This window comes from Cottoperca gobio, chromosome 3, assembly GCF_900634415.1.
Source record: "Cottoperca gobio chromosome 3, fCotGob3.1, whole genome shotgun sequence".
Taxonomy (NCBI): Eukaryota; Metazoa; Chordata; class Actinopteri; order Perciformes; family Bovichtidae; genus Cottoperca; species Cottoperca gobio.
This window is the reverse complement of record NC_041357.1, coordinates 23,851,768-23,876,757: the sequence shown is the minus strand read 5'-3', so window position 1 is coordinate 23,876,757 and position 24,990 is coordinate 23,851,768. Positions and strand designations below refer to the sequence as shown.

Below are 24,990 nucleotides of genomic sequence, written 5' to 3'. Positions count from 1 at the left end.
CTCTGGCTGCTGGAGCTGTTAGCGGAAGCTGCAATGCCAGAACCAACTCTGGACGAGGACACGGGAAGTGAGGAGATGGGTCTGCTGAGCTGTGTTATCACTGGCATGCAGACTGGAGAGTGTGTGTTTGTGTATGCATGTGTGTGTGTGTCTGTCTTTGAAACGGACAGACTGACTGACCGTCGATCCCCCCGCTGTATGCATGATTTGTCCCATTCTTCACCCGGCAACACTGTGTAAGCAGCCGTTCTCAGGGCCAGAGGAGAGTCGCCCACAGGAAGTGTCGAGCAGTTTGTATGAACAGGACAGAGGGGAAGAGACAAAAAGAAGAGTTTAACTGATGGTACTGCTGCTTGAGTTACTTTAAAAACTAAGTTATGTAATCTGCAATGTTGAAATATGACTCACTGGAAGCTTCTTTTAGTGCGGGGGTGTCAAACTCACTTTAGTTCAGGGGCCACATGCAGCACAATTTAATCTCAAGTGGGCCGGACCAGTACAATCACAGCATAATAACCTGTAACTAACGACAACTCCAAATGTTTCCCTTCGTTTTAGTGCAAGAAAGTACAAGTGCATTCTGAAAATGTTCAAATTTAATGAACTATCTTTTTACAAAACATTATGAAAAGAAAAAAAGTAATTTGATCATTTACACATTTACAACTTACAGATCACAGTGTATCTACAAAGGCACAAAACATTTCGTCACAGGTATCTGGAACAGTATTTTACTTTATGATCAAAACAACTAAACTTTACACTTTGCAAAGTCATCCCACGGGCCGGATTGGACCCTCTGGCGGGGCGGTTTTGGCCCGCGGGCCAGCATGTTTGAACACCCCTGTTTTAGTGGGTGTGACGCATAAAGGGACACATGGGTGCCGCTTTCAAGTCACCCTTTATAAAGGGCTTATAGGTTGAAACCATTGTCTTTATTAATGGTAGATAAATTATTCACTAATGCTTTTAGATCAATAATTCAATTAAAGAAATACTTCACCCCCAAAAGGATCATTTGTGTATCAGTTACTCACCCTGTGTTACCGTTTCTCCTCGTGTGCTTCCACAGGTGAAGGGAAGAAATGTCTTGATGAATTGAAGTAAATGGAGCACATGGGGAAACTTTACAGATGTGTAGCTGAGATAAAAATGAAGGTGGAGTTTGAATATGGCCGCAGTCCGAGCAAGGCTTTAGGCCTCTGGCCCGAATTGGCATCACAAAACTTTATAGGTGTGGAGTGGAGATCAAAATGAAGGCTGAGTTTAAAGATGGAGTACCCCTCTGTGAGAAGAGACAGTAATGCTCTGGAGAGAGGAAGAGAGACTAACTAGATTGAAGAAGAATTCTTACAACACTTTATATTTAGAGGGAGATAAAGGAGAAACCTGCCTGACCATGTTGGTCTGACTCTCACAGGATTTCCTCCCTGCACTCTCCGCCTCCTCTTGGATGCAGATATAATGTTCATAACAAACACAGAGAACAAACTATTTTTAATACCAGTGTCCCCAGGCTTCTGGGATTTTTTTGTATAGCACCTTTCTAGCAAAGAATGGCCTCCACATGCACAGAACTAAGAATAGAAACTCTTATAATATAGCAACATAAAAGCTCCTGGACGCTTCAGTTCATCTGACTTCAGTAGTTATAACGTTTTCAAACATTAACCTCCTTCAGGTAAAATAGAGCTGTGGCGAAAAGGAAAAAGAGAATAACTACTTGTGAGCTTTGTGCACGTTTGAAGTTACAGAGACATTTATTTATAACTGAGGATTTGCAAATGTCAGCTGATTAGAAAACCTTAAGTGGACCTGGGTACATACATACTAACCGTATAATAATAGAAGAACTATAGCACTTGTAATAAATGATGGCTGGTGTAATTCATTTCAGAAACTGTTCAATCCAATGTCTTGATGTGGCAGGATGGACAATATTTATTTATGTGTAACTGCAACAAGCTACTGCTTCATACTTTACTCTTTCTGACATAATGTTTACGACTCTTGATGACATGTTTTAAAGCAGTAGCTCCCAGTAGCACGGATGTTAATGCTCGAGCATATCTTAATACCCAAAATGCATCTACAAGTGAATATGATACACCACACCTGTTGCACATTGTCCACAACCACTAGTCCTAAGAAAATACATTATATATTGAGCATATATATTTATCGACAAAAAATGTAACTTATTTTGATAATCAGTAGAGAAACATGTGGCTACATATATGCTACAAAGGTTACATGAAGAATATCACAATATACAAAGTAACAGTATGGTGTGCAGATCTATTTGTTTTAACTTTGCTAGATATATATATATTTTTTTTTAATCTTTTCTTAAAGCAGTAAGTAGTTCATGGATTTACAGTTTTACGTGAGCCAACCTTGGCTCTTACAATAGAGAAAATATCGTGGTCCAGTGTACTGTATCTGTCTGACTGTGTGCTGTTGATTCTGGTCTGTACTTCCTGCTTTGATAACTTCACCTCATGCATCATAAGACCTGCTGCCACAGGCCAGTCACTCATACAGAAAGAAAGTTTAAACACTAATAATTACTCACTGGCTGTGAACTGTGTGAGAGAACAGATTCTGATTAATGTGCTTCCAGATATCTAATAAAGCAGAGTTATGTGTGACGGAAGGAGAACTGAGTTGGTCTGGGAGAAACTATTCCTTTAGAGAACACGAATAAAAATATAACACTCAAAAACTCAGTTTATCTACGACTCTGTGGGCGGGGTTTGATCAGATTTGATTGACAGTGTTGATGAATCCTGACGTGACCTGAGAGAAGAGCACAGAAGACAGAAATCTTTCATGTGCTTAACTTTTCATATTGTTGTAAATTTGCACCATTAAATCCGTGCCGAATGAGCTATTAGCACTTCCTGTTTGTTCACCTATGGAGTACAGAAAGCTTGAAAGTTATAATGAGCACCTAACCCAGACATTGGAGATAATGATGTCCTCCGAAGTGTAAAGTCACACTGAATCTAAAAATATATGTATCATGTTTGTGTGTTTACATTTGTTGAGTTATGACTGCAAGAAGGAATGCAAACTATGATGCAAATCGCAGTAATCCAACGTAATCTCATTTTGCCAGTGACATGGAAAAGCAGACAAAGCGTAGCGATTAAACTCCAAACGACTAAGAAATCGACGTGTTGTTCACGCCGTTTGTTGAGACCAGGCTGAGCAATCAGGAGCTAATGGGTTTTAAAGTATCCTGATTGCCTCGATGTGTTGTGTGTCAAAGCCTCTTTTTTGTCTAAACCTAACCAAGTAGTTTTGTTGCATTTATTATTGCGTTTATTTTCAATTTACAATGTTAGCCACGTGTTTAAAACAGCGACCGTAAACCGGGATAACATACGTTTCCCTCAAAATGTAATTGAGATTGTAGTTTAGTTGTATGAGAACGTCATTTTGCAGGAGACAGGGTCGTGAAACACTGCTTTTCAGTCTGGTGTTACTGGAAGCTACTCTTTAAATGTGCAATGTTGGCAATAAATCTGCAGCATGTACGCAGCAAGTAACATTGTTATCATAATTATACATGCTGCAGTATTTGAGTAGAATAAATATCACTACTGACGTATGATGTAATCTATTGAGGTCAGACATTTGTTCTGTGAGGACGGCAGCAGTTACTGACCGACTGATCATATGATGCATTCTCTTCTTATTGATATCAGACCAACAGCGACGGTCGAGCACTTTGAATAAGACAGAATCAGAAAAATGATTAAAATCAGGTATATTTTCAAGTCAGATATTGTACAAAAACCTCAGTTACATTGTGTTTGGATTAGCTCTACAGAAATTAGTATTACAATGTGTTCTCCAGGACTCAGTGTAGCAACACCCTACAGGTACAAACATAATACAGTTTTCATCATCATAAAAAGCAGAAACATATCTAGCACATTAGCAGAAAATTAAATGTCTTCGAGTTAGTTTCTTTTCAGCACAGCTAACGAGAAGAAGGCAAAGGCAGACCGACGTACCGCCACTACTGTTTCCATTCATTGTAACGTGTAGCTGTGAGAGTGAACGTCAAAGCATCTACAAGACCTTTCTGCTGACCGCTCCCCCTTTCTACCAGTTCAACTTAAAGACTTGTTAGAGCGTCCAATAGAAGCAAAACAATCACTTCTCAAAGACACATTAAGGATTTTTATCTGCTGTTCTCAGTGTATTATTGGTGCCATACAAACTAAAAGCTGCAGCACAGACTTAGCTTTCTTTGTCATTACATTCAATAGATGCATTCAAACCCCTCTCAGTAAGGTTAGGCTGTCATCCTACAGCTGTCAGATATAAAATAGTTTCCTTCTCCTCGTGTAAGCGGTTGATAATCTCAGGGTTAAATCCTCTTGGATTGTTAAAGAGAAAGATTTGTGCCACATAACGTATGAGTGAATGGACTGATAGCATGTTGTCACGTTCAAAGGCCGTTAAATCAAAGTGCATTGTGTGTGTGTGTGTGTGTGTGTTGTGTGTGTGTGTGTGTGTGTGTGCATGTGCGTGTGTGTGTGTGTGTGCTGGGCATTAAAACGGAATTTATTCTTGTAACGTAACACTGAAACGTTTGTGACCACCATCAATAATGTAAACACAAGTTATTAGATGTTTCCACTCTGACTCTTAAAGGAATACTTCACCCACAAAATGATCAATTACTCAACACAATGTTTTACCTTAAATTTGTCAAGAGAACTTTTTCTCGCAGCTTTGGGTATATTAGCAGAGAGTAAACTGAAACTTTTAACAGTTCCACCGAATCATCAGCAACTTAAACAAATGAAACCGTCTCGCCTGCAACAGTCTTCTTACTTAACCCACTGAGCCATATAAATGATATTATTGTAGAAAACACAAAGGGTTGGATGAATATGGCCACATGTTGACCTTAGTTTGGCAAAGTAAAGAATTTAAGGCACAGCAATGGTTTGACAATTCTCCTCATATAGACATTCAGTGATCTCATTTCTTTTAAAACTGCTTCAACCTTCTTCCTCTTGACTAAAACTAAAAAGAATTGGTTTGAAAAGCAATGGATAATATTTGTCGTTGGTAACAACAGTAGTTTTTCTAACTAAATATATAAATTGGAATAGTTACCTGTCTGAAAATATGTAAAACGTAAATGAAAGCAAAGTGTGTGTAACAGTACGGCTTTTCAGTATCACAGTGGTTTGTGGTAACGGTTATAAACCACAAACTTCCAAAATAGATCGAGTTGTTTCAGCCAATTACATCAGTGGAAGTTACAGAGAGAAAGAGTTTAAACTGCACATGCTTTCATATTTGGGGCAGGACTGAAAATACTCTTGGCAGTTTTCAACTTTTCTCAGGTGGGAAATGAGAATCTAGAAAGTGTGTAGCTTGATCAAAATCATAGTCTTCCATCTTTGTAGTTCAATACAGCTGTATGTAGTTCAACAATATACAATCCCACCATCTCAACATCTTTACATTATGCAGTCATTTAGCACAACATCTGCCCCAGAGTCCACCATCTTTGTAGTTCATCATCTTCTCTAACTTTTACTATTCTGTTGTCATCACATCCCAACATGTAAGGAACATCTCTCACATGTCATTTTTTATTTAGTTAACAGCCTGATTGTCAGTGCCATTTTCCCTGTCCCATGTTTCCTGTCTGCATCTATACTATGAAAATACCAACAAAAATAAGTTCATAAGTTGTAAAGCTGTTTAGTAAAAATGTATCCTAAATTGTTAGAATGTAAATTATCGGAGTGCTGCAAACACAGACAGGCACCATGGACATATTAGGCCATCAAATACTGTAATTATATGTATACAGTATGTTGGACATTTACATTTATTTTACTATTGATGCCAAATTGTCATCAATGGGCAACTTTTACTCCAAGATCTGAGTGAGATTTAGTCGACAGACACCCAGTAAACTCAATTTTCAACAAGATCAACTGTTGTGTATGTTTCTTGCTCTTTGTTTCACTGGTGGGATGAAGGCAGTGCAAAGTGACTCCTTATATCCACTGAAGTGTTCTTGAGCAAGTCTTACATCCCGCAGCGGGGTGACGATGTCGCTTCTGGGGTCTCAGAGTACCATATTCTCTTTATTGACTTGCTTTGTGAATAAAAACACTTCATTCTCAGCCTTTATGCCACCAATGATGACTAACGGAAAGACCTTGGGTGTCCTTGAAAGGAGTTGACCGTCCTCTTTCTACTGGAGGTGGTCAATGACTGAGATGTCTCCTCTCTCTGGGTCCAAACCGTTCATGAACAAACCGCCGTTTCTAGCCAGAGGCGTGGTCAGGCCCTGCAGCACGGCATCCCTCTCATTCCTGTCCCGCTCATCGTTGAGATTGAACGACATGGTCCTCCTGGGCAGAGTGAACTCAGGTCCAGGGTTGAATCCCATTTCCGAGGACAGTTTGCGTTTGATTGATGTTGCGCGCTGGAACTTATCGTAGATATCGACGCTAACGCGTCGTCGTGTTTCCTTGAACTCTGCTGAGACGTTAGCGGTCCACTCTGCTGCATGAGCTCGGATCTCTCCTACCTGTGAGCACAGAACGAGAGAGTGAAGTAAGTAGAAAGTATTGGAGGAAACACATGGATGGCAGGTTTTATTCTTCAAACTGTTCTCTGCACTGCTGAGCAAACAAGCACTGTTATGATGGTAGTGGCTAAAAAAATATATATATATATATATATAAAAAGAAAGATAGAGTAGAAGGGAACATGTGTGACAGTGTTTATAAATAACCTATAAAATACCTTTTCTGGTGGTTTTGCATGAGGAAGACTATTACAGTAACAACAGTGGTCTGCAGTACTGTGCATTACTGCAGAACGTTTCAGGCACCTTCAGATAAAGTTATTGTATTTTATCTCCATGTGTTGTGATTTCATTTACTACTTTCATTTTGTGATTCGCTTTTTAATGTTCAGCCTTTTAAAGAGAAAATACGGAGCGAGAGAGAAACGAGTGACGACGCCACTGACCAGGAAGTCAACTCAATTACATTAAAACAATGTATCTGCTACTAGATAGGACTGCACACAGTATTAATCAGCACACACAGCTGAGTACACCTTCAAATAACAATCTTTGGGAATTAATCTAGGGAAACACTGTTACTGTCTTTACAAATCAATAGCAATGAATGAAAAACCTCACTGTCTGTCTGTCTGTCTTCAGAAAACCGCAAAATCACATCTTTTTTTCTCAACATCCTGATTCATCTGTGACACAAGGCCAGGAAATGGCGCAAAACCCAGTTTCACTGAGTCATTACTTAATGACTTTCCCTCTGACATTTCCAAGTACAAGTAACATTAAGCCCCTATAGTGATAACAAACTGTATGTTCTCTACTGTACTTTTCCTACAAGTGTTACAAGCATTGAGTAATGGCACTTATTGGCATGACTACTACTGCCACTACTACTAATGAATACAGCCAGGTTTTCCAGTGTTGCACTCGTTTTGGAATACTGTAAGTAAATCCACTTGGAGACAAAAAACCAGGATATTTATGGACCCCAATGGGACACTACCATGCTTCGATTTTGCCGTTATATCTCATTAGAAGGGGACTTGAGCTGTTCTGTTAACACACTTCAGATACTGCCTCTAGTTCTGACTATATCACAATCATGATAATAACACACACAATTGTACAGGCCAGTAAGATTATGACGTATCACAGCAGGACTTTAGCACACACACACACACAGACACACACACATACACACACACACACATACACACACTTGTACAGGCCAGTAAGATTATGACGTATCACAGCAGGACTTTAGCATGGGGAGCATTACACACACACACACACACACACATACACACACACACACACACACACACACACACACACACACACACACACACACACACACACACACACACACACACACACATCACCACCAGGTAACATACTAACAAATATGTTTGTTAGTTAAAGGCAGACGAGGGGCCAGACTAAGAATGGTTCAAAAACGACTTCATGAAAGAAAGGGAAAGGAAAGGAGAGACCCTGCCCGGAGGAAGCCCGGGGCCTCCGTCTGGAGCCAGGCCCAGAGGGAGGGCCTGACAGCGAGCGCCTGGTGGCCGGGTTTGCCACGGAGCCCGGTCGGGCACAGCCCGAAAGAAGCTACGTGGTGCCTCCCATCCATCCATCCTGTGGGCCCACCACTCATGGGAAAAACTGCTGGGGTCGGGTGCGCTGTCACACGGGTGGCAGTGATGGTCAGGGATCCTCGACGGACCAGACCCGGGCAGCAGAGGCTGGCTCTGAGGACGTGGAACGTCACCTCTCTGTGGGGGAAGGAGCCGGAACTAGTGCGGGAGGTGGATCGCTACCAGTTGGATCTGGTGGGGCTTACCTCCACGCACAGTCTTGGCTCTGGAACCGTACTCCTGGATAGGGGTTGGACTCTATTCTTCTCCGGAGTTGCCCAAGGTGTGAGGCGTCGGGCCGGGGTGGGGATACTCACTAGCCCCTGGCTGAGCGCCGCTACGTTGGAGTTTACCCCGGTGGACGAGAGGGTCGCCTCCCTACGCCTTCGGGTTATGGGGGGGAAAACTCTGACTGTTGTTTGTGCCTTTGCCCCAAACCGCAGTTTGGAGTATTCGGCCTTCTTGGAGACCCTGAATGGAGCCCTGCAGGGGGCCCCAGTAGGGGACTCCGTAGTCTTGCTGGGAGACTTCAACGCACACGTGGGAAACGATGGAGACACCTGGAGAGGCGTGATTGGGAGGAAGGGCCTCCCTGATCTAAACCCGAACGGTCGTTTGTTGTTGGACTTCTGTGCTAGTCATGGAATGGCCATAACAAACACCATGTTCGAACATAAGGATGCTCATAAGTGCACGTGGTACCAGAGCACCCTAGGCCAAAGGTCAATGATCGATTTTGTAATCGTATCATCTGATCTGAGGCCGCATGTTTTGGACACTCGGGTGAAGAGAGGGGCGGAGCTGTCGACTGATCACCATCTGGTGGTGAGTTGGATCAAGGGGTGGGGGAAGACTCTGGACAGACCTGGTAAACCCAAACGGGTAGTGCGGGTGAACTGGGAACGTCTGGAGGAAGCCCCTGTCCTGGGGATCTTTAGGTCTTAGGTGCCTCAAGGGGCGGTAACCCTCGAACACCGTGATGGACCCCGGTGGTCAGGGAAGCCGTCCGACTGAAGAAGGAGTCCTTCCGGGTTATGTTATCCGGGAGGACTCCGGAAACAGTTACAGGGTATCGAAGGACTAGAAGGGCGGCAGCTTCTGCCGTGTCAGAAGCAAAGCAGCGGGTGTGGGAGAAGTTCGGAGATGCTATGGAGAAGGACTTTTGGTCGGCAACAAGGTGCTTCTGGAAAACCATCCGGCACCTCAGGAGGGGGAAGCGAGGAACCATCCAAGCTGTGTACAGCAAGGGTGAGACCCTGCTGACTTCAACTGAGAAGGTTATCGGCCGGTGGAAGGAGCACTTTGAGGAACTCCTGAATCCGACTAACACGCCCTCTATGGTAGAGGCAGAGCTGGAAGCTGATGGGGGATCATCGTCAATTTCCCTGATGGAAGTCACTGAGGTAGTCAAACAACTCCACAGTGGCAAAGCCGCAGGGGTTGATGAGATCCGTCCAGAAATGCTGAAGGCTTTGGGTGTTGAGGGGTTGTCTTGGTTGACACGCCTCGTCGTTGCGTGGAAGTCTGGGACAGTGCCTAGGGGTTGGCAGACCGGGGTGGTGGTTCCCCTATTTAAAAAGGGGAACCAGAAAGTGTGTGCCAACTACAGGGGTATCACACTTCTCAGCCTCCCTGGTAAAGTCTACTCCAAGGTACTGGAAAGGAGGGTTTGGCCGGTAGTCGAACCTCTGATTGAAGAGGAACAATGCGGATTCCGTCCTGGTCGTGTTTTGTTGGAACAAAAAACAACTCTTTACTCTTGCAAGGATCCTGGAGGGGGCCTGGGAGTACGCCCATCCGGTCTACATGTGTTTTGTGGATCTGGAGAAGGCGTATGACCGGGTCCCCCGGGTAATACTGTGGGAGGTGCTGCGGGAGTATAGGGTGAGGGGGTCACTTTTGAGGGCCATCCAATCCCTGTACGCCCAAAGCGAGAGTTGTGTCTGGATACTCGGCAGTAAGTCGGACTCGTTTCCAGTGAATGTTGGCCTCCGCCAGGGCTGCGCTTTATCACCAATCCTGTTCGGGATTTTCATGGATAGGATATCGAGGCGTAGTTGTGGAGGAGAGGGGTTGCAGTTCGGTGACCTGAGGATCTCATCGCTGCTCTTTGCAGATGATGTGGTCCTTATGGCATCATCGGTCTGTGACCTTCAACAGTCACTGGATCGGTTCGCAGCCAAGTGTGCAGCGGTTGGGATGAGGATCAGCACCTCTAAATCTGAGGCCATGGCTCTCAGCAGGAAACCGGTGGATTGCCTACTCCGGGTAGGGAATGAGCCATTACCCCAAGTGAAGGAGTTTAAGTATCTCGGGGTCTTGTTCGCGAGTGAGGGGACGATGGAGCGAGAGATTGGCCGGAGAATCGGAGCAGCGGGGGCGGTATTACAGTCACTTTAACGCACCGTTGTGACGAAAAGAGAGCTGAGCCAGAAGGCGAAGCTCTCAATATACCGGTCGATCTTCGTTCCTACCCTCACCTATGGTCATGAAGGCTGGATCATGACCGAAAGAACGAGATCACGGGTACAAGCGGCCGAAATGGGTTTTCTCAGACGGGTGGCTGGCGTCTCCCTTAGAGATAGGGTGAGAAGCTCAGCCATCCGTGAGAGACTCGGAGTAGAGCCGCTGCTCCTTTATGTTGAAAGGAGCCAGTTGAGGTGGTTCGGGCATCTAGTAAGGATGCCACCTGGGCGCCTCCCTAGGGAGGTGTTCCAGGCACGTCCAGCTGGGAGGAGACCCCGGGGAAGACCCAGGACTCGGTGGAGACATTATATCTCCTCACTGGCCTGGGAACGTCTCAGGATCCCCCAGTCGGAGCTGGAGGATGTGGCCCGGAGAAGGGAAGATTGGGGTTCCTTACTGGAGCTGCTGCCCCCCGCGACCCGATCCCGGATAAGCGGTAGACGATGGATGGATGGATGGAGTTAAAGGTATATTCTGTAACATTTCCACATTGAAATGCCAAAAAACGATTGGACCTACGTCATATATATTGTTGAGTCGTGTACTGACATTATCCAAAAATGTTTCTAACAATTTTCAGACACAGAGAAATCCGTAATTTTAATCAAGGTAACGGTCCGTTTCATTTGGTCGCCTGTAAAGTTGTTGTGTCCTCTTTGTGCAGGTCAGCGTTGTGGTTGTTTAATCATAAATTAACTTTTTATCCAATTTCCGTTCATTTTTTGGAAACAACCAAATATATTTGCATAACTTGTGTTATATTTAGAGCACACACAGCTCGATGAGAATGATTTTCTGATCAGGACATCATCACACATTGTCTAAACGACCTCTTTCTCTCTCTCTCTGGAGATGCTCACGGTAATGGCATAAGACTGCGTTTATGTGTTTGGATGGCAGACGGTGGATTGGATTAGAAAACAGTCGTATCATTGAAATGAGGTTAAGCAGAGGGCAAAAGTTGAGGCAGTAACAGCAGCATGAACAACCTGTGTGTCATTGACATATACACTGATAGATAAACAGGTATGTAATAATCTGCCGCATTTTGTAATAAACAGCCTGAATGCGCACTTTTTATCATTTCTTTAAGAAAATATAATAATAAATACATTATGTAATAACTAAACAAAATGCATGCAAGAATGAATTATACTGATTCCAAACATATTTTAAAAGATACAATTATCTTTCGTTGGCCAAAACTCCAATAGCTTTCCCCATATTCCTTAGCCCTCTTAAAAATATAACATGTATAACAACATCCATTTTGGTTATGGTTACATACCGCATGTATTATTACATATTCATAAGAAAATGTGCTACTCCTGCATTATGTATAACCATATTATTACATATTACGTTCAAGCTGTTTATTACAAATTACAGCAGATTATTACAAAATGCAGGTGTTATTACATAATGAAGTGAAAATGTATTACATTGTGTTGAGTTATTACATAATGTGGTGTTACAAGGTGTGCAAAGAGAAAAGGGAGAAATGAATGAAACTCTCCTACCTCTTCTTTCGTCCTCTTGGAGATGACTCTGAGCCAGTCTCCTATCATGCTGAGGATGGCAGCAAAGTAAGCTAGTCCCACCAGAATCCAGAACCATACAACTGGTTTATAGTAATCTAAGTACTCTATTTCTGAACCACCTAGACACGGAGACAGAGGCAGACAGAGACAATGACCGTGACATATCTAGAAGAATCCACGTGGTGAGATATACAGGCATGATGCAGAGAGACAGACAGGTCTGTGCTGTTACTCAATCAATAGCTTTGTGTATTTTACCTGCCACAAAGTCTCCAAATCCTATGGTAGTCAGGGTGATGACCACGAAGTAAAGGGACTCCAGCGCAGACCAACCCTCGATGTGTTTAAAGATGGCTGCTGGGAGCGCCACAAACAGTAGGCAGCCAAACAGCACAAACAGCAAGGTTGAGATGACCCGGATCTTTGTCTGAGTGATGTCCCAGTGCTGCCGGAGAGAGGGAGGCAGAGAAAATCAGCTAATGTGATGCGACCACTACCTTTACAACTTCTAGAGATCTGATCTGTTTACGGTCACTGCCAAAGCACAAGAAGCTTTCGTCGTCAGTGTTCATTGTTTGTTTAAATAAAATAAATGTGCCTCTTCACTGGAGCTGTTGGAGTGGTGCTGTCAAGACATGTGCTTGAAATAGAGAAACTAGATCCAATGCAGATATTTTTACGCCACAATATGTACATTTACCTTGTGGCTCAAATCATAGCAAGATGTTGAACGTTGTGTGGAAGCCAACATTGGAGAAAAAGCTACCCAACAAAGTGAGAAAGAATGGGCTCATGTTTCTGATTGTGATGCTTAATTAGAATGAAGTCCAACTACAATTGGATGAGTTTAATTGTAATCACTTTGGTGACTTCTGACTTTCATTTAACGCCGTCCAATACTTTGGTTTATGACTAAATACCTAAACGCGAATGACCTTCTTGCTTTATGCTAACATGCTAAACTTGGATGGTGAACATGGTAAACATTAGCATGTTAGCACTGTCACTGAATCCACTTTTTTCGGACCAGGACATGAAAGATGTGTGTTAACATTAATAATTTATATTCTGATAGTATTTAGCCAAATTTTATGGCAATGCCCATTCAATATATGTTGGGATATTTCAATCAAATCCAGATGTCCCACTCATAGAGGATCCACAAAGGATTCATCCTCTGGGGTGCATCAATGCTTGTACAACATTTCTTAGCAATCAATCCAGCAGTTGTTGCGATATTTCAGTCTAGACCAAAGTGTAGCACCGACCGACAACTGTTCAGGAAGTGAAATGGTAATCCATAAATTGGTCCCCTGGGTTAAGTAGAAAAGAAAAGACATTCACGGAGGGTAATCCTGCAGTCTTGCACAATCTGGGCACAGAGCAATAATGCTTTGACAAACACACACTTAGAAAATGAACTTTTGTCCTCTGTCCTCAGCCTTAATCATAATATTCATTACCGAGTCCCTCGGGTGCACTGAGAGCAGCAGAAGGAGCAAATTGTTCTAAATTACACACTTCTGCTCGTTTCATTCAAGAAAACAAATTAGTTAATGTAAATTAGTTACAACTTCAACATTACAAAAACTGTGTGAGCTTTGTTTCTCTTATTGGGATCTGCAGGCTCAAAATAAAAATGCTGAAGCCTCATTTTTAAGCACGACACATAGAAATACTGAAACTACAAGTGAATAGGGTAAACATTTTAACTAATAGATATCACCAGGAAACTTCCCCAGTTGATTACTTAGATTAAGACAATTCTTTTTTGTATTACAAGTTTTCTGAAATGTTATGTTTAAATATGCAAATAAGGCATTATCCAATGCTAACTTTTAGTGAATTTAGGAAAGAGTCTACAGACTCAAATAGCAAAAAAATTAGTAAAATAAAAACCTAATTGTGTGTTTTGGATGTTTTCTTTCCACTAGTTTGAAAGAAGAAATGTCATGAAAGTAAAATAGCCCAAAACTCTCAAAACGAATCATTGCATGAAAAAACAGCTTCAGTTCAGATAGTTGTGTCATTTTAATGAGTTTAGACCCAAGCATGAGATACTTTATATACTCTGTTTGAGTTCTGGAGTCAGCTGCTGTAGCTTTACACACAGCTTTCAATCAAAACTACCAATGATCAGTATCTTAACGTTTAAATCAAGCTCTTATGCACAGTAATCCTCTCATTATGTCGTTGGATGTAAATTATTCAGAGTAGCCTAAACAGCCCTACGGCTTGCAGACCGTAAACTAAAGTGAATCCTCCTGTGAAGAACAGTATCTGTGTGTCTGTTTGTATGTTACCCCGGACTCACCACAAACATTTTCTCCACTCTGGCGATGCCCTTGCCGAATATGGTGCCGAGCTGATCTCCTACACCCGCCAAGAGGAAGCCGAACAGAGGAATCCCCAGCAACGCATAGATGATGCAGAAGATTCTTCCACCTTCTGTGTGGGGAGAGCTGTTCCCAAAACCTGCAGAGAGGCCAGAAACAAAAACCGAGACTGAGGATATAAATCACCAGCAAGCTAAACCATATGATCAGATATACCAAAGCAACAGGTGAGAACAATATTAGTTTATTGTTCATTTCAGGATCCCCCATTAGAATCTCCCTGGGGTCCTGAGCATAGAAATACAATATGAAAGAAATGTAGTGCAGGGAGGAGCAAGAAGAGAGTGATGAGCACACACATGCACGCCCGGTGAATGTGTGGAGACGACACTGACGTCAGTTTGATTATATCCAGGAAGCAGATATAGAATCAGTGACCCGACCACCACTCACAGCACTCAGTGGAGTTACAAAAGTGACCAAAACAGCTTTATTCTCAAGAGTTTGTGCATAAATTCATTAATAACACATTCACTCACTTTGAAATCATTTTAATTTATATCGTAAAACATATTTAGGAAGGTAACACATCTAACAAATACACTTTAACGCCAGACAATCTACTACATGTAGTAGTTCTTTATCTTTGATTATTATTATTAGAACTGATTACAGTACATAGAAACACACACAAGTATAAATCTTCAAATTATACAACAAACAGGCCAACGACATGAATTTAAGAGACACGTGCATTCACACGGCTCTGTCAGTCAAAAGGGATTCAAATTTATTAAATGGGATTTAGCTATTATTATACTATTATTTATCTTGCATGGAGCATAATATTTAAGAGCCAGTTTGTGTGTGTGTGTGTGTGTGTGTGTGTGTGTGTGTGTGTGTGTGTGTGTGTGTGTGTGTGTGTCTGTGTGTGAGTCCTACCGATGGTTGTGATGACAGTCCCAGCAAAGAAGAAGGCGGAGCTCAGGTCCCACAGGCTGCTGTGGTTGGTCAGTGTCCCGGCAGGGTTCACTCCTGAACGGATAGCAGACACAACTTGCTGGAGAGGAGAGAGAGAGAGAGAGAGAGAGAGAGAGAGAGGAGAGAGAGAGAGAGAGAGAGAGATGAGAGAGAGAGAGAGAGAGAGAGAGAGAGAGAGAGACAGAGACAGAGACAGAGAGAGACAGAGAGAAGAGAGAGAGAGAGAGGAGAGAGAGAGAGAGAGAGAGAGAGAGACGAGGAGAGAGAGAGAGAGAGAGAGAGAGAGCGAGAGAGGAGAGACGAGAGAGAGAGAGCAGAGAGAGAGAGAGAGAGAGATAGGAGGAGAGAGAGAGAGAGAGATAGAGAGAGAGAGAGAGAGAGAGAGAGAGATGTAGATGTAAGTATATGACTGGTGCTTTTTAGCCTTGTGCTTCTTGCGCTGGTGAAGGCAGGATCAGTGTTTGTCTGTCTAATAAATTAAAGATGGAAATCTATAAAACTTGAGATGACTGTGGGTGAGTCAAATATCTGGAGCTGTCAAAGAGAGTGCATTAAGGTGAATATGTCGGCGCCCCAGAAGAGTTTAATAGTTGAGGATTGGAGTGAACACAGACATAAACTCTCTGTGACTCCACATTTCTTCGCTCTTCTTCTGTGAAGCTGTGAGAGCTGTCCATGGTGCTGAACCCACTGTAGCTGTGCTGAATCACAATTGTGTACAATACGTACAAAACTGAAATAGTTTTTTAATGTGATGTAAGTCTCACTTTAACCAGCTCCTCCAGCTGGCTCTGGTTGACGCAGGTGTGTGTGGACAGGAACTCCAGCTTCTGGGTAAGAATGGCCAAACGCTGGGCACTAGGAGAGAGAAAGGAGACGAAGTATGTGAGACATATTTGTGATCTTATCTCACAATAAGAGTGCACCTTTCACAAAAGAGTTAACAGCTAGTGTCACTGGTTGATGACTGTTTAAAGTGTGAACGTTAATAGACATGTATAAGTTCATATTTTGGCTTTCGACCATTCAGTAAAGTCACATCCAGTTGTTTACTTGCTGTAATAGCCGTGTGATGCCGTGAGTCTATAGCACCAGAGTCATTTGATGAAAGAGCTACATAAATCTGGATGTCGTCTGTGAAGCCGTGTTGAGAAATCTTGCCGTCCTGCAGGATTTTGGGCTAAAGCATAAAGAGATTGAGTTTTAGAGGCCCAATTATTGAACCCTGGGGGGATTCAAGATGTTACAGTGATCCACTCAGACTAATTATTTCCAACAAAATAACCTCTGCCTTGTAGATACAACTTGACCCAACACAGTTCTGTTCCAGCGAGCTCTGCACAGTTGTTCAGTCTATGCAGCATTAGTATTCTATGATCAGTGTTGGTGAAGACTACAGAAAGATCCAGCAGCACAATAACTTAAATATTTTTCGGGGATTTCAGTTTTGTGGAAAACTTTTATTTACATATAAAAGGTTGATAGGTAAATGAGTACAACATTCTCAATATTTTCACAATAAAGGTCATTGTTTGACTCCTAGTCCTAACCATCTGTTCCTGTGAAGTAATGTTTATTTAAAAAAATAAAACTTTATTTATGTGTTGGAGCAAAGCATGTGTTGATGGAAGCTTTCAGTGGAGAAATGCTACAGAGGCGTGAGAACATTTACAGCGAGCAGACAGGTCAATAACAGGAGCATGATTGGTAAATGGATGGATGGCTTTCCTGATAGTGAGGCAGACAAACAGTTACACGTATATTCAACCTGCCTACCTCTCGTGAGGCTGCTCCAGGGATCTGAAGACTGCTGCTCCCATCACCAGGTACAGAACCACCAAAAGAAAGATGGCCGTCACCGTCTTCCATTTCATCACTGTGGCAACCACCTACAACACCTCAACTGATCAATCAACCCACATACATACTTTTAAACTTAAAAAAAGATAAAGCTTTTCCCCCCCACTGTGGAATAAGCACCGAGTGAAAAAAATTAATTGAAAAATTACTTTTAAAATCTGGACTTCTCTCTTTTTTCGCTCACCTCACTCTCCTCCCGGGGAGTCAGTGTGATTGGCTTTGTGGAGAAGGAGAGGCGGGGCTTGGTGTTGTGAGTGGCGGATTTAGGGTCCAATAAGTCTGGAGCTGCCACTGTCAGGGGAAATGAGAAAGAATTGCATTGAGATTTATTTCCTCCACACATCTTTCCCCCTCACCATGTCTCAGCTCTCTTACTCCGCTCAAACACTTTTATCTGTCCTTGACTGACGAGGCCTTTAAATCCGAACACTGGAAAAAGCATGAATCAAGCACTAGCGTTTAGTCCCCGGGTATTTTCTCCTGTTCATGCTGCAGCACTTGGGTGTGTAATGTGTGTGCTTTTATAAGATACAGCTAGTAATTAATAAAAGGTATGCTGAGAGCAAGAAGAAAGAGGGTCAAGAGAGTTGTGTGCATCTTTATTGTAATGTGGTTTAAAGGTTGAGAAATAAGAAAGCAGGAGTGAATAAAATAGACAAGGTTTGTTGATCTGTCTGGTGGGACAGAGAAGTGTTTGTCGATTGTGAATTAAATGCTTTTACAGCATATTTATATTCCTTTTGAGCAGGTTAGTGTCAAAGATGTGTAGTGATTTCTATTTAATCATGAAACTTCTGTCCAAACTAGGTATGAAATAAGAGAAAGTTAGACTAACAACTCAGTTTTGCATTTGTTGTTCAATTCTGATGTAAATTGTGTGAAGTCAAAGAGAGGGAACGTACATAAGAAAGAACATTGTGCATGTCTCTGTAGTCGTTTCGTGTCTCTTTTTGGTTGTTTTGTGTCTCTGCAGGCGTTTTGTGTCTATTTGTGACATCCCAACAAGAAATGTGAGCAGTAACTGCAAACAGACTCAACGTTAATCTGAAGCTGAGTTTTCTACAGTCGTCGTTTCAAAGTTTTTTGATTAAGACAAGAGAAGAGGCTGTTGCAAGACACGAGGAGATAAAAGCATTACGTTAGAGTCTGGTGGGCGGCACAAGGGATCAGATTCTGGAGGGTCTGTGACACCCCTGGACACACTGGTGGCCCCACCCCAGCCTATTGTACAGCCCAGAGACTATGAGTGTGTCCGTGTGTGTGTGTGTGTGTGTGTGTGTGTGTGTTTGTGTGAGTGTGTATGAAGTCTGGAGAGTGGGATGAATGAAGGAGGAATGAGAAAGAGCAGCAGAGAGGAGGGGAGGATATTGGAGGGTCAGGAGGTGGAGTCTGTTCAGTACATTTTAACTACATTTTGGCAGCGGTGAAATCATTTCTAAACCCCAAAACTATCAACAGACATTATTATGTATAAGCGGGATTTTTCATAATATAAGTATATAATATGAACTCAAATGAACTTTTGTATTGTAGTCCGCAATATATTTCAAATACTGTACAATGAGGTCAAAGGTGACACAGAGATAAATTACTACAAGCATTGATTTACTGTCAGCCTTTTTCTTTAAAAGATTCAGTCTTCACACTGAATGTTTGAGATTGCAAAAAGGTAAAATAAAAGCACTCAGGTTGATTACCTTCCACATAAGTGTTAGGACTAAAACATACAGTATGTGCTGGTGACCTAAATGAATGAATCTTTCATCGGGGTCAACTTAGAAGCAGTCTCCTTTGCACAACACACATCTCAATGGTCCAGTGGGAACTGAGTTGAGGGTTTTTTAGTTTTCAACAAGGATGCTGAGTTTGAGAAATATTTGAGTGTAAAACCTGAAACTCCAGATGTTTTTACATTTTTGAGACTAGTTTAAATATTTTAGCTCTAATGAATTAAACATGTTTGGCTGTGCAAAAAGCAGAGAGACTGAAGCTAAACACACACACACACACACACACACACACACACACAGACACACACACACACACACACACACACACACACACACACACACACACACACACAACTAAGACAACTTGCATTTTTACTGAAATATGTATTTAAAATAACTTAGATGGCATGGAAATATATATATAATATCTTTTTTAACAATGCAGCCAGCTTGAAGTGTGACCAGAGATGTTCTGAAATGTGCACAAACTGCTGCAGATTATGAATAAGTTTTAGAATAACTTCTCCCTCTCTATGTACTTACTCCTTGTTGCCTATCCGATGCCCTCCGCTCTCCTCTTCTCCTCATCCGACGCTCTCACTGCGTTTAGGGGAATCTTTCCTCCTCTGCGTGTCTCCTCCCTGCGGTGCTGAAGCGGGGGGACGAACAGGTGCTCCGTTTTTCTTCCGCTCCTCTCCTCTACTTTTACCGCTGATCGGACACTGATGCTGCTGCGCTAGAAAGGTGCATTTAGTGCATCCACATGTCACTGCACAGAGCTTCTTCTCAGTTTTTTCTATTTCAGTGCTCTAGCATCCGCTCTGCTCCGTCTGTGCTCCCGCTTTTGAGCGCACCGGTGGAGCGGTGGGATAACACCGAGAGGGGTGGAGAGAGGAGGGGAGGGGTGTAGAGAGGAGGGGAGGGGAGGGGTGGAGGTGCAGGACAGGGAGGTGGTTCCCAAACCGAGAGGGAGGCCAATTTCAGAGTTTCAGGAGTCCCCATCTACATCTATTGTGATTATTCACTATAGGTATGCATTATTTAGGTGACTATACGTCTACCTCTCCTCCATTACCATGTAGTCCCTACATGCACGCGCAATGTAGGCATGCATCTATCAGACCAGAGAACTAACCTGGGGAAGGCAGTGATACAGAGGCCCAGGTGGTTCTGCTGTAGTTTCAGTTTTATAGTGACAGATTAAATTTTCAGATTGGGTCAGATTACTTTAAATTTAGGCAGTTAACCTTCTGAATGGGAATTATATGGCATTTTTTTGTAATTAGTAACATTAAATTACAAATTATGTTTTATTTATTACTTTTGGAATACTTTAAAGTCATTGAAAATATTAGAAATTGAAGCAGATTTGAGTTCCACAAATTTTCTATTTAAACATCTCAAAACGTTTTTAATGCAAATGAAATGCATTTACTATATTCAGCATTTACAGTTCGTCAAATCAAATTTAATCTGGGTTGATTGGTACTTATTTTTTTGTAATCTGATTGCGTATTCCCGATTACTATTGTAATACATTACTTACCAACCCTGGTGACATTTCATAATCAATCAGTGTCTCGAGCCTTGTCACAAGTTTCATATGTTGCATAAAGCTCCAGGAAAAAGTACATTTACTTTCAGAACTTGTTGAATAATTGTTTGAGGCCAGAAGAGGGAAAACCATCCATCTTTTTGCACGTCCTTCCAGTCCTATTAATCATGCCCTGTTATACGTGAGGATTTCAATATTCCTTCATATGTAAGTAGAATTTTCTCCATGATCTGCACAGTTCCGACTCTTTTTACTACTTTCCCCCACTGATGTGTTGTATAGATTTAAGATCAGGACACTATCATCATGTTTAGGATGGTTAGATGTTTGCTAAATGGGTTAGGAGATGTTTTTTTGTCGCTGTGTTTTCCACTGGAAAACAAAATAACTCATAGTTTACTGCAGCACGGCACTGGCACTGAATGTCTCTGAATGTTTAACCAGTATAGGTACTAAAACCTCACTGAGTGAACTAAAAGCTGGTTTATTATCACACTCATCCCCCACACTCAAATACATCCTATTTGCTTGAGGATATAAACCGATATTGTACATGGTCACAATTCCAATATACTTCTTTTGTGGTTGAAAGAGGCATAATGCTGAATGACTTATTTCCAAGAAACTTATGAGAACTTATGATCTCTTCTAAACACAAGATTGAAAGTGCTTTAGTATGATTCTTCGTGGAGAAACTCTGTTAAATCAACTAATCGATTAGTCGAGAAAAACGTATGAGAGTTAGTTAACGAAGAACTTCTTTCGAGGACAGCTTTACAAATTTCCTCATTTACTGAATAAAAAACGTTGCTTTTTTATGAGTTGACAGTCAGTAATAAACACTGATCTGGTATCATCCATCTCTCGCGCTCCACTGGTCTCACTTTCTTTCTTTTTCTTTCCATCCCTCTTCCCTCTCTCTGTCTCTCGACCCGTGATGGGAAATTAATATCAGTTTAAATGTTCATGTTTCCACCTCATGACTCCAACATCTAAACATTAATTACACGCCTATTTATACAGCTGAAGATAGATACTGTGTGTGTGGGACTTTATGTGTGGGTGGTGTGTATTTGTGTGTAAGTTGCATTCTTTCTTACATGCACATGTAGTGTGTGTGTGTGTGTGTGTGTGTGTGTGTGTGTGTGTGTGTGTGTGTGTGTGTGTGTGTGTGTGTGTGTGTGTGACAGCCCCTGCTTAACCTATCTTGTGTCAGTCACTGTGTTGTATATGTTTAAGGTGTCAGTGGAGCTGATGACAGTGTCCGTCTGATCTGGAGCACCTGGGCGCAGCGCACCTCAGGACCATAGCGATGCTTCTCTCTCCCTGCCTGAGCCAGGAAACCGCGGGTTTTTGGCATTGTCTTTTGTTTGCATACCTTGCATCCTTGGTTTACAAATAAATCCCTTATATATTTTACCCTTTGGTGTCCTCATCGTCTGTTTGTCCTGCCCTAGAGCCGGGGTTGTGACAGTGTGTGTGTGTGTGTGTGTGTGTGTGTGTGTGTGTGTGTGTGTGTGTGTGTGTGTGAGCATAAAGTTGTCGATACACCTGCTGCTTAGTGTAGGTAGACATACAGTGAACTAACATGTTGTCATAATATATAAAAATAGGTGTTTCTGCTGTTTTGTGAAAGCATAATTATCATAATCTGATAACTCTGACATAAAGACTGGGGAGCTATTAATTTCATGTTCAGTGTTTGTGTTTGCTGGATTTGTAGTGAACTAAACTACTGAACTGAGGACAGTCTGAGAATACATTGATGGCACATTTTACCCAGAATGCATTGTGCATTATGTCCTATGCACAATGCATAACAGAAAATCAAGTGCAAACAAACAGAAAATATGTCATTTATTCAATTAAATGTATAAACACATGGGTGAATGAAGGGATTACACACTATTGAAGGCAGTGCAGATGTTATCTCGATCCTGTCATGCCTCATCTGCAGAAAACTGATGGCGACTGGAGGTCACCTGACCCATCACCTGTCTGCTCAGCTGTTCATTATTCATTCATTGGCCTGCTAGTTAACATGTTAACTGTTTTCAACACCAGTTTCATATTGTTTTTTATCAACTTCTGATTTGTTTTTGTGCAGGTTGTTTATGATGTGTCGTATGTCTCTCTCTTTTTTATCGGCTCAATCAAAACAGTTTACTTGTAACTTAAGATCTCATGTCCTGATACTAAATTGTAAAAAGTTGAAAATACTTAATCACTTCTTCAAGTATGAACATATTTCCATATTTTCTCTGTGTCAGTTAAATTATAAGTCTATTCCACACAGGGTGGTCTTCTGAGTGAACAAATACTGATGACTAACGCTTGATAGAAATATTATTTCAGCTGTGTTTTCCGTGCCTGTATGTCTTTATAGCTCTGTGTCTCGTGCTGCAGCTGCTAATTAAGAAATGGATTGCTTAATGATAGCAGTCAGTCTGAGGCATAATAATAAGTGATGCTGATACTTAGTCACAGTCAATTTAAACAGCAGTGACCAAATATAGAAATCTCATCTCAGCTTGTTTTCCATCATTTGTTATCACTGTTATGCAGTCTGTCTGAAGGGTAAAAAAAGTCCTCCTGCTGAGGAATGAAACCTTGTTTTAATAAAACGTTAATTTAACAATTAGTGCTCCGCTGATTTGAAAACAAAATGGCGTTGAAACACTTTATTAGTTTTGCAATTATGGTCATCATGAAACCCGAGGTATCGTGAAGACCTTTAATTATGAAGAACAACAGCTGTCTTCATGCAACAGTGGTGATATTTAATTGTGTGCAGCTGTATTTATATAAATGTATCAACCATTATCGTGTCATTCACACAGAAACACACAGTATCTACCGTTACCCCAAATAAAAACCCTATTTATAAAATGTACTAATACCTTCAGGTCATTAAATTGAATCTGATTCAAAGTTCATAAATATTTTCATGGGTTGAGAACCTGTTAATTCAACAGTATGTTCAGACAGAGCTCTGGGAAGTGATCTCTTGTGTGTTTATAACATGTTTTCAGATGTTTAAATGTACTTTTACAGTATTATATACCTAAAAAGAATAGCAGAGTAGACAAGGAAAAGGGAAACTAATGGAGGCAGTTGTTAAAAGAAGTAAAATTATTTAGCAAAAAGCTGCACAGAGGCCTAAATTAAGAAGATGCACACACGGGAAAAACCTGAACTCTTGATGAATCTCTTGATCTCTGCCGACCTTTTCTGACATTACCATGACAACATGACAACCTTAATTAGCACAATAGGTTCTGTAGATTTATCCACCATTACTAAATGCCTTGTTAGTGAATCTGTACGTGACTCATTCATATGTATGTATGTATGTTTTAATTTGTGTGTGACAGTGTACTCTGCAGCACAGTACATGTATGCACTTACAGTACGTGCACTACATGTGTATTAAGGTATGAAGGTGAATTTGAGCAACAGAATTGCTCTTACAGGTCATTGGTCCTGACAGTGCGGTGACCTCTCAGATGCCTGTGGAGAAATGCTGGACATAAGCCTGCAATTAGACGTCTATGAAGTGTGTGTGTGTGTGTGTGTGTGTGTGTGTGTGTGTGTGTGTGTGTGTGTGTGTGTGTGTGTGTGTGTGTGTGTTGTGTGTGTGTGTGTGTGTGTGCACTCACAAGTACAGTATACAGTATATGTTGCCAGTGTGCAAGAGAAAAGTCCTCCCTGTCCAGGGTAGAAACTGCACAGTGAGTATGTGTGTGCGTGTGTGCGTGTGTGCGTGTGTGCGTGCGTGAGTGCGTGCATGCATGCGTGTACAGTGCGCGTGAAGCCACTGTAACAGAATTAGTGCTTCCTCTGGTTTTCCAGTTGTGATGACCTGAACCCTCGATGAATTAGCTTGTGGAATGTGACAGCAACTATTTCAAACAAACTCATAGTACGGAATTGTTCTCTGTGTGTGTGTGGGTGGTGTGTGTGTGTGTGTGTGTGTGTGCGTGTGTGTGTGTGCGTGTGCGTGCGTGTGTGTACGTTGAAGGTCACACAATTAGGGCCCATATGTCCCAATCTGAGTCAACCGTATCTAACTTGTTTTCTGTACTAAAAGTTCTCCTTGTCATGCAGGTTTTTATTGGCTGTTCTATGGGATGGCGTATCAGGGCCATTATAGGTTAAAAAATAAAGAATAATATTTACGGAGCTGGGGGAGAGGGATAATATTCAGAGAAGAACTACAAGATTAGATTTGTACATTTACGAGAACAAAACTAGTAGTGCTTTCTTTTGTCAAGGAACAACTTGGCTTCACTTTGAAAGGTAGAATC

The 24,990-nt window shown here is 41.9% G+C and overlaps 1 protein-coding gene across 1 annotated transcript; it reads right to left on the bottom strand.

The window, feature by feature from the left end:
* Window positions 1–5,530: 5,530 nt before the first annotated feature.
* kcnk2a (potassium channel, subfamily K, member 2a) lies at window positions 5,531–22,068 on the bottom strand. The gene is made up of 9 exons (XM_029425977.1): window positions 22,062–22,068; window positions 17,583–17,689; window positions 17,315–17,427; window positions 16,306–16,396; window positions 15,500–15,617; window positions 14,536–14,696; window positions 12,480–12,666; window positions 12,201–12,340; window positions 5,531–6,580 (listed from the first exon to the last, which is right to left on the bottom strand). The coding sequence occupies exons 1-9, from the start codon at window positions 22,066–22,068 to the stop codon at window positions 6,242–6,244; spliced, it is 1,263 nt and encodes a 420-aa protein (XP_029281837.1). The 3' UTR covers window positions 5,531–6,241.
* Between the last annotated feature and the right edge of the window lie 2,922 nt (window positions 22,069–24,990).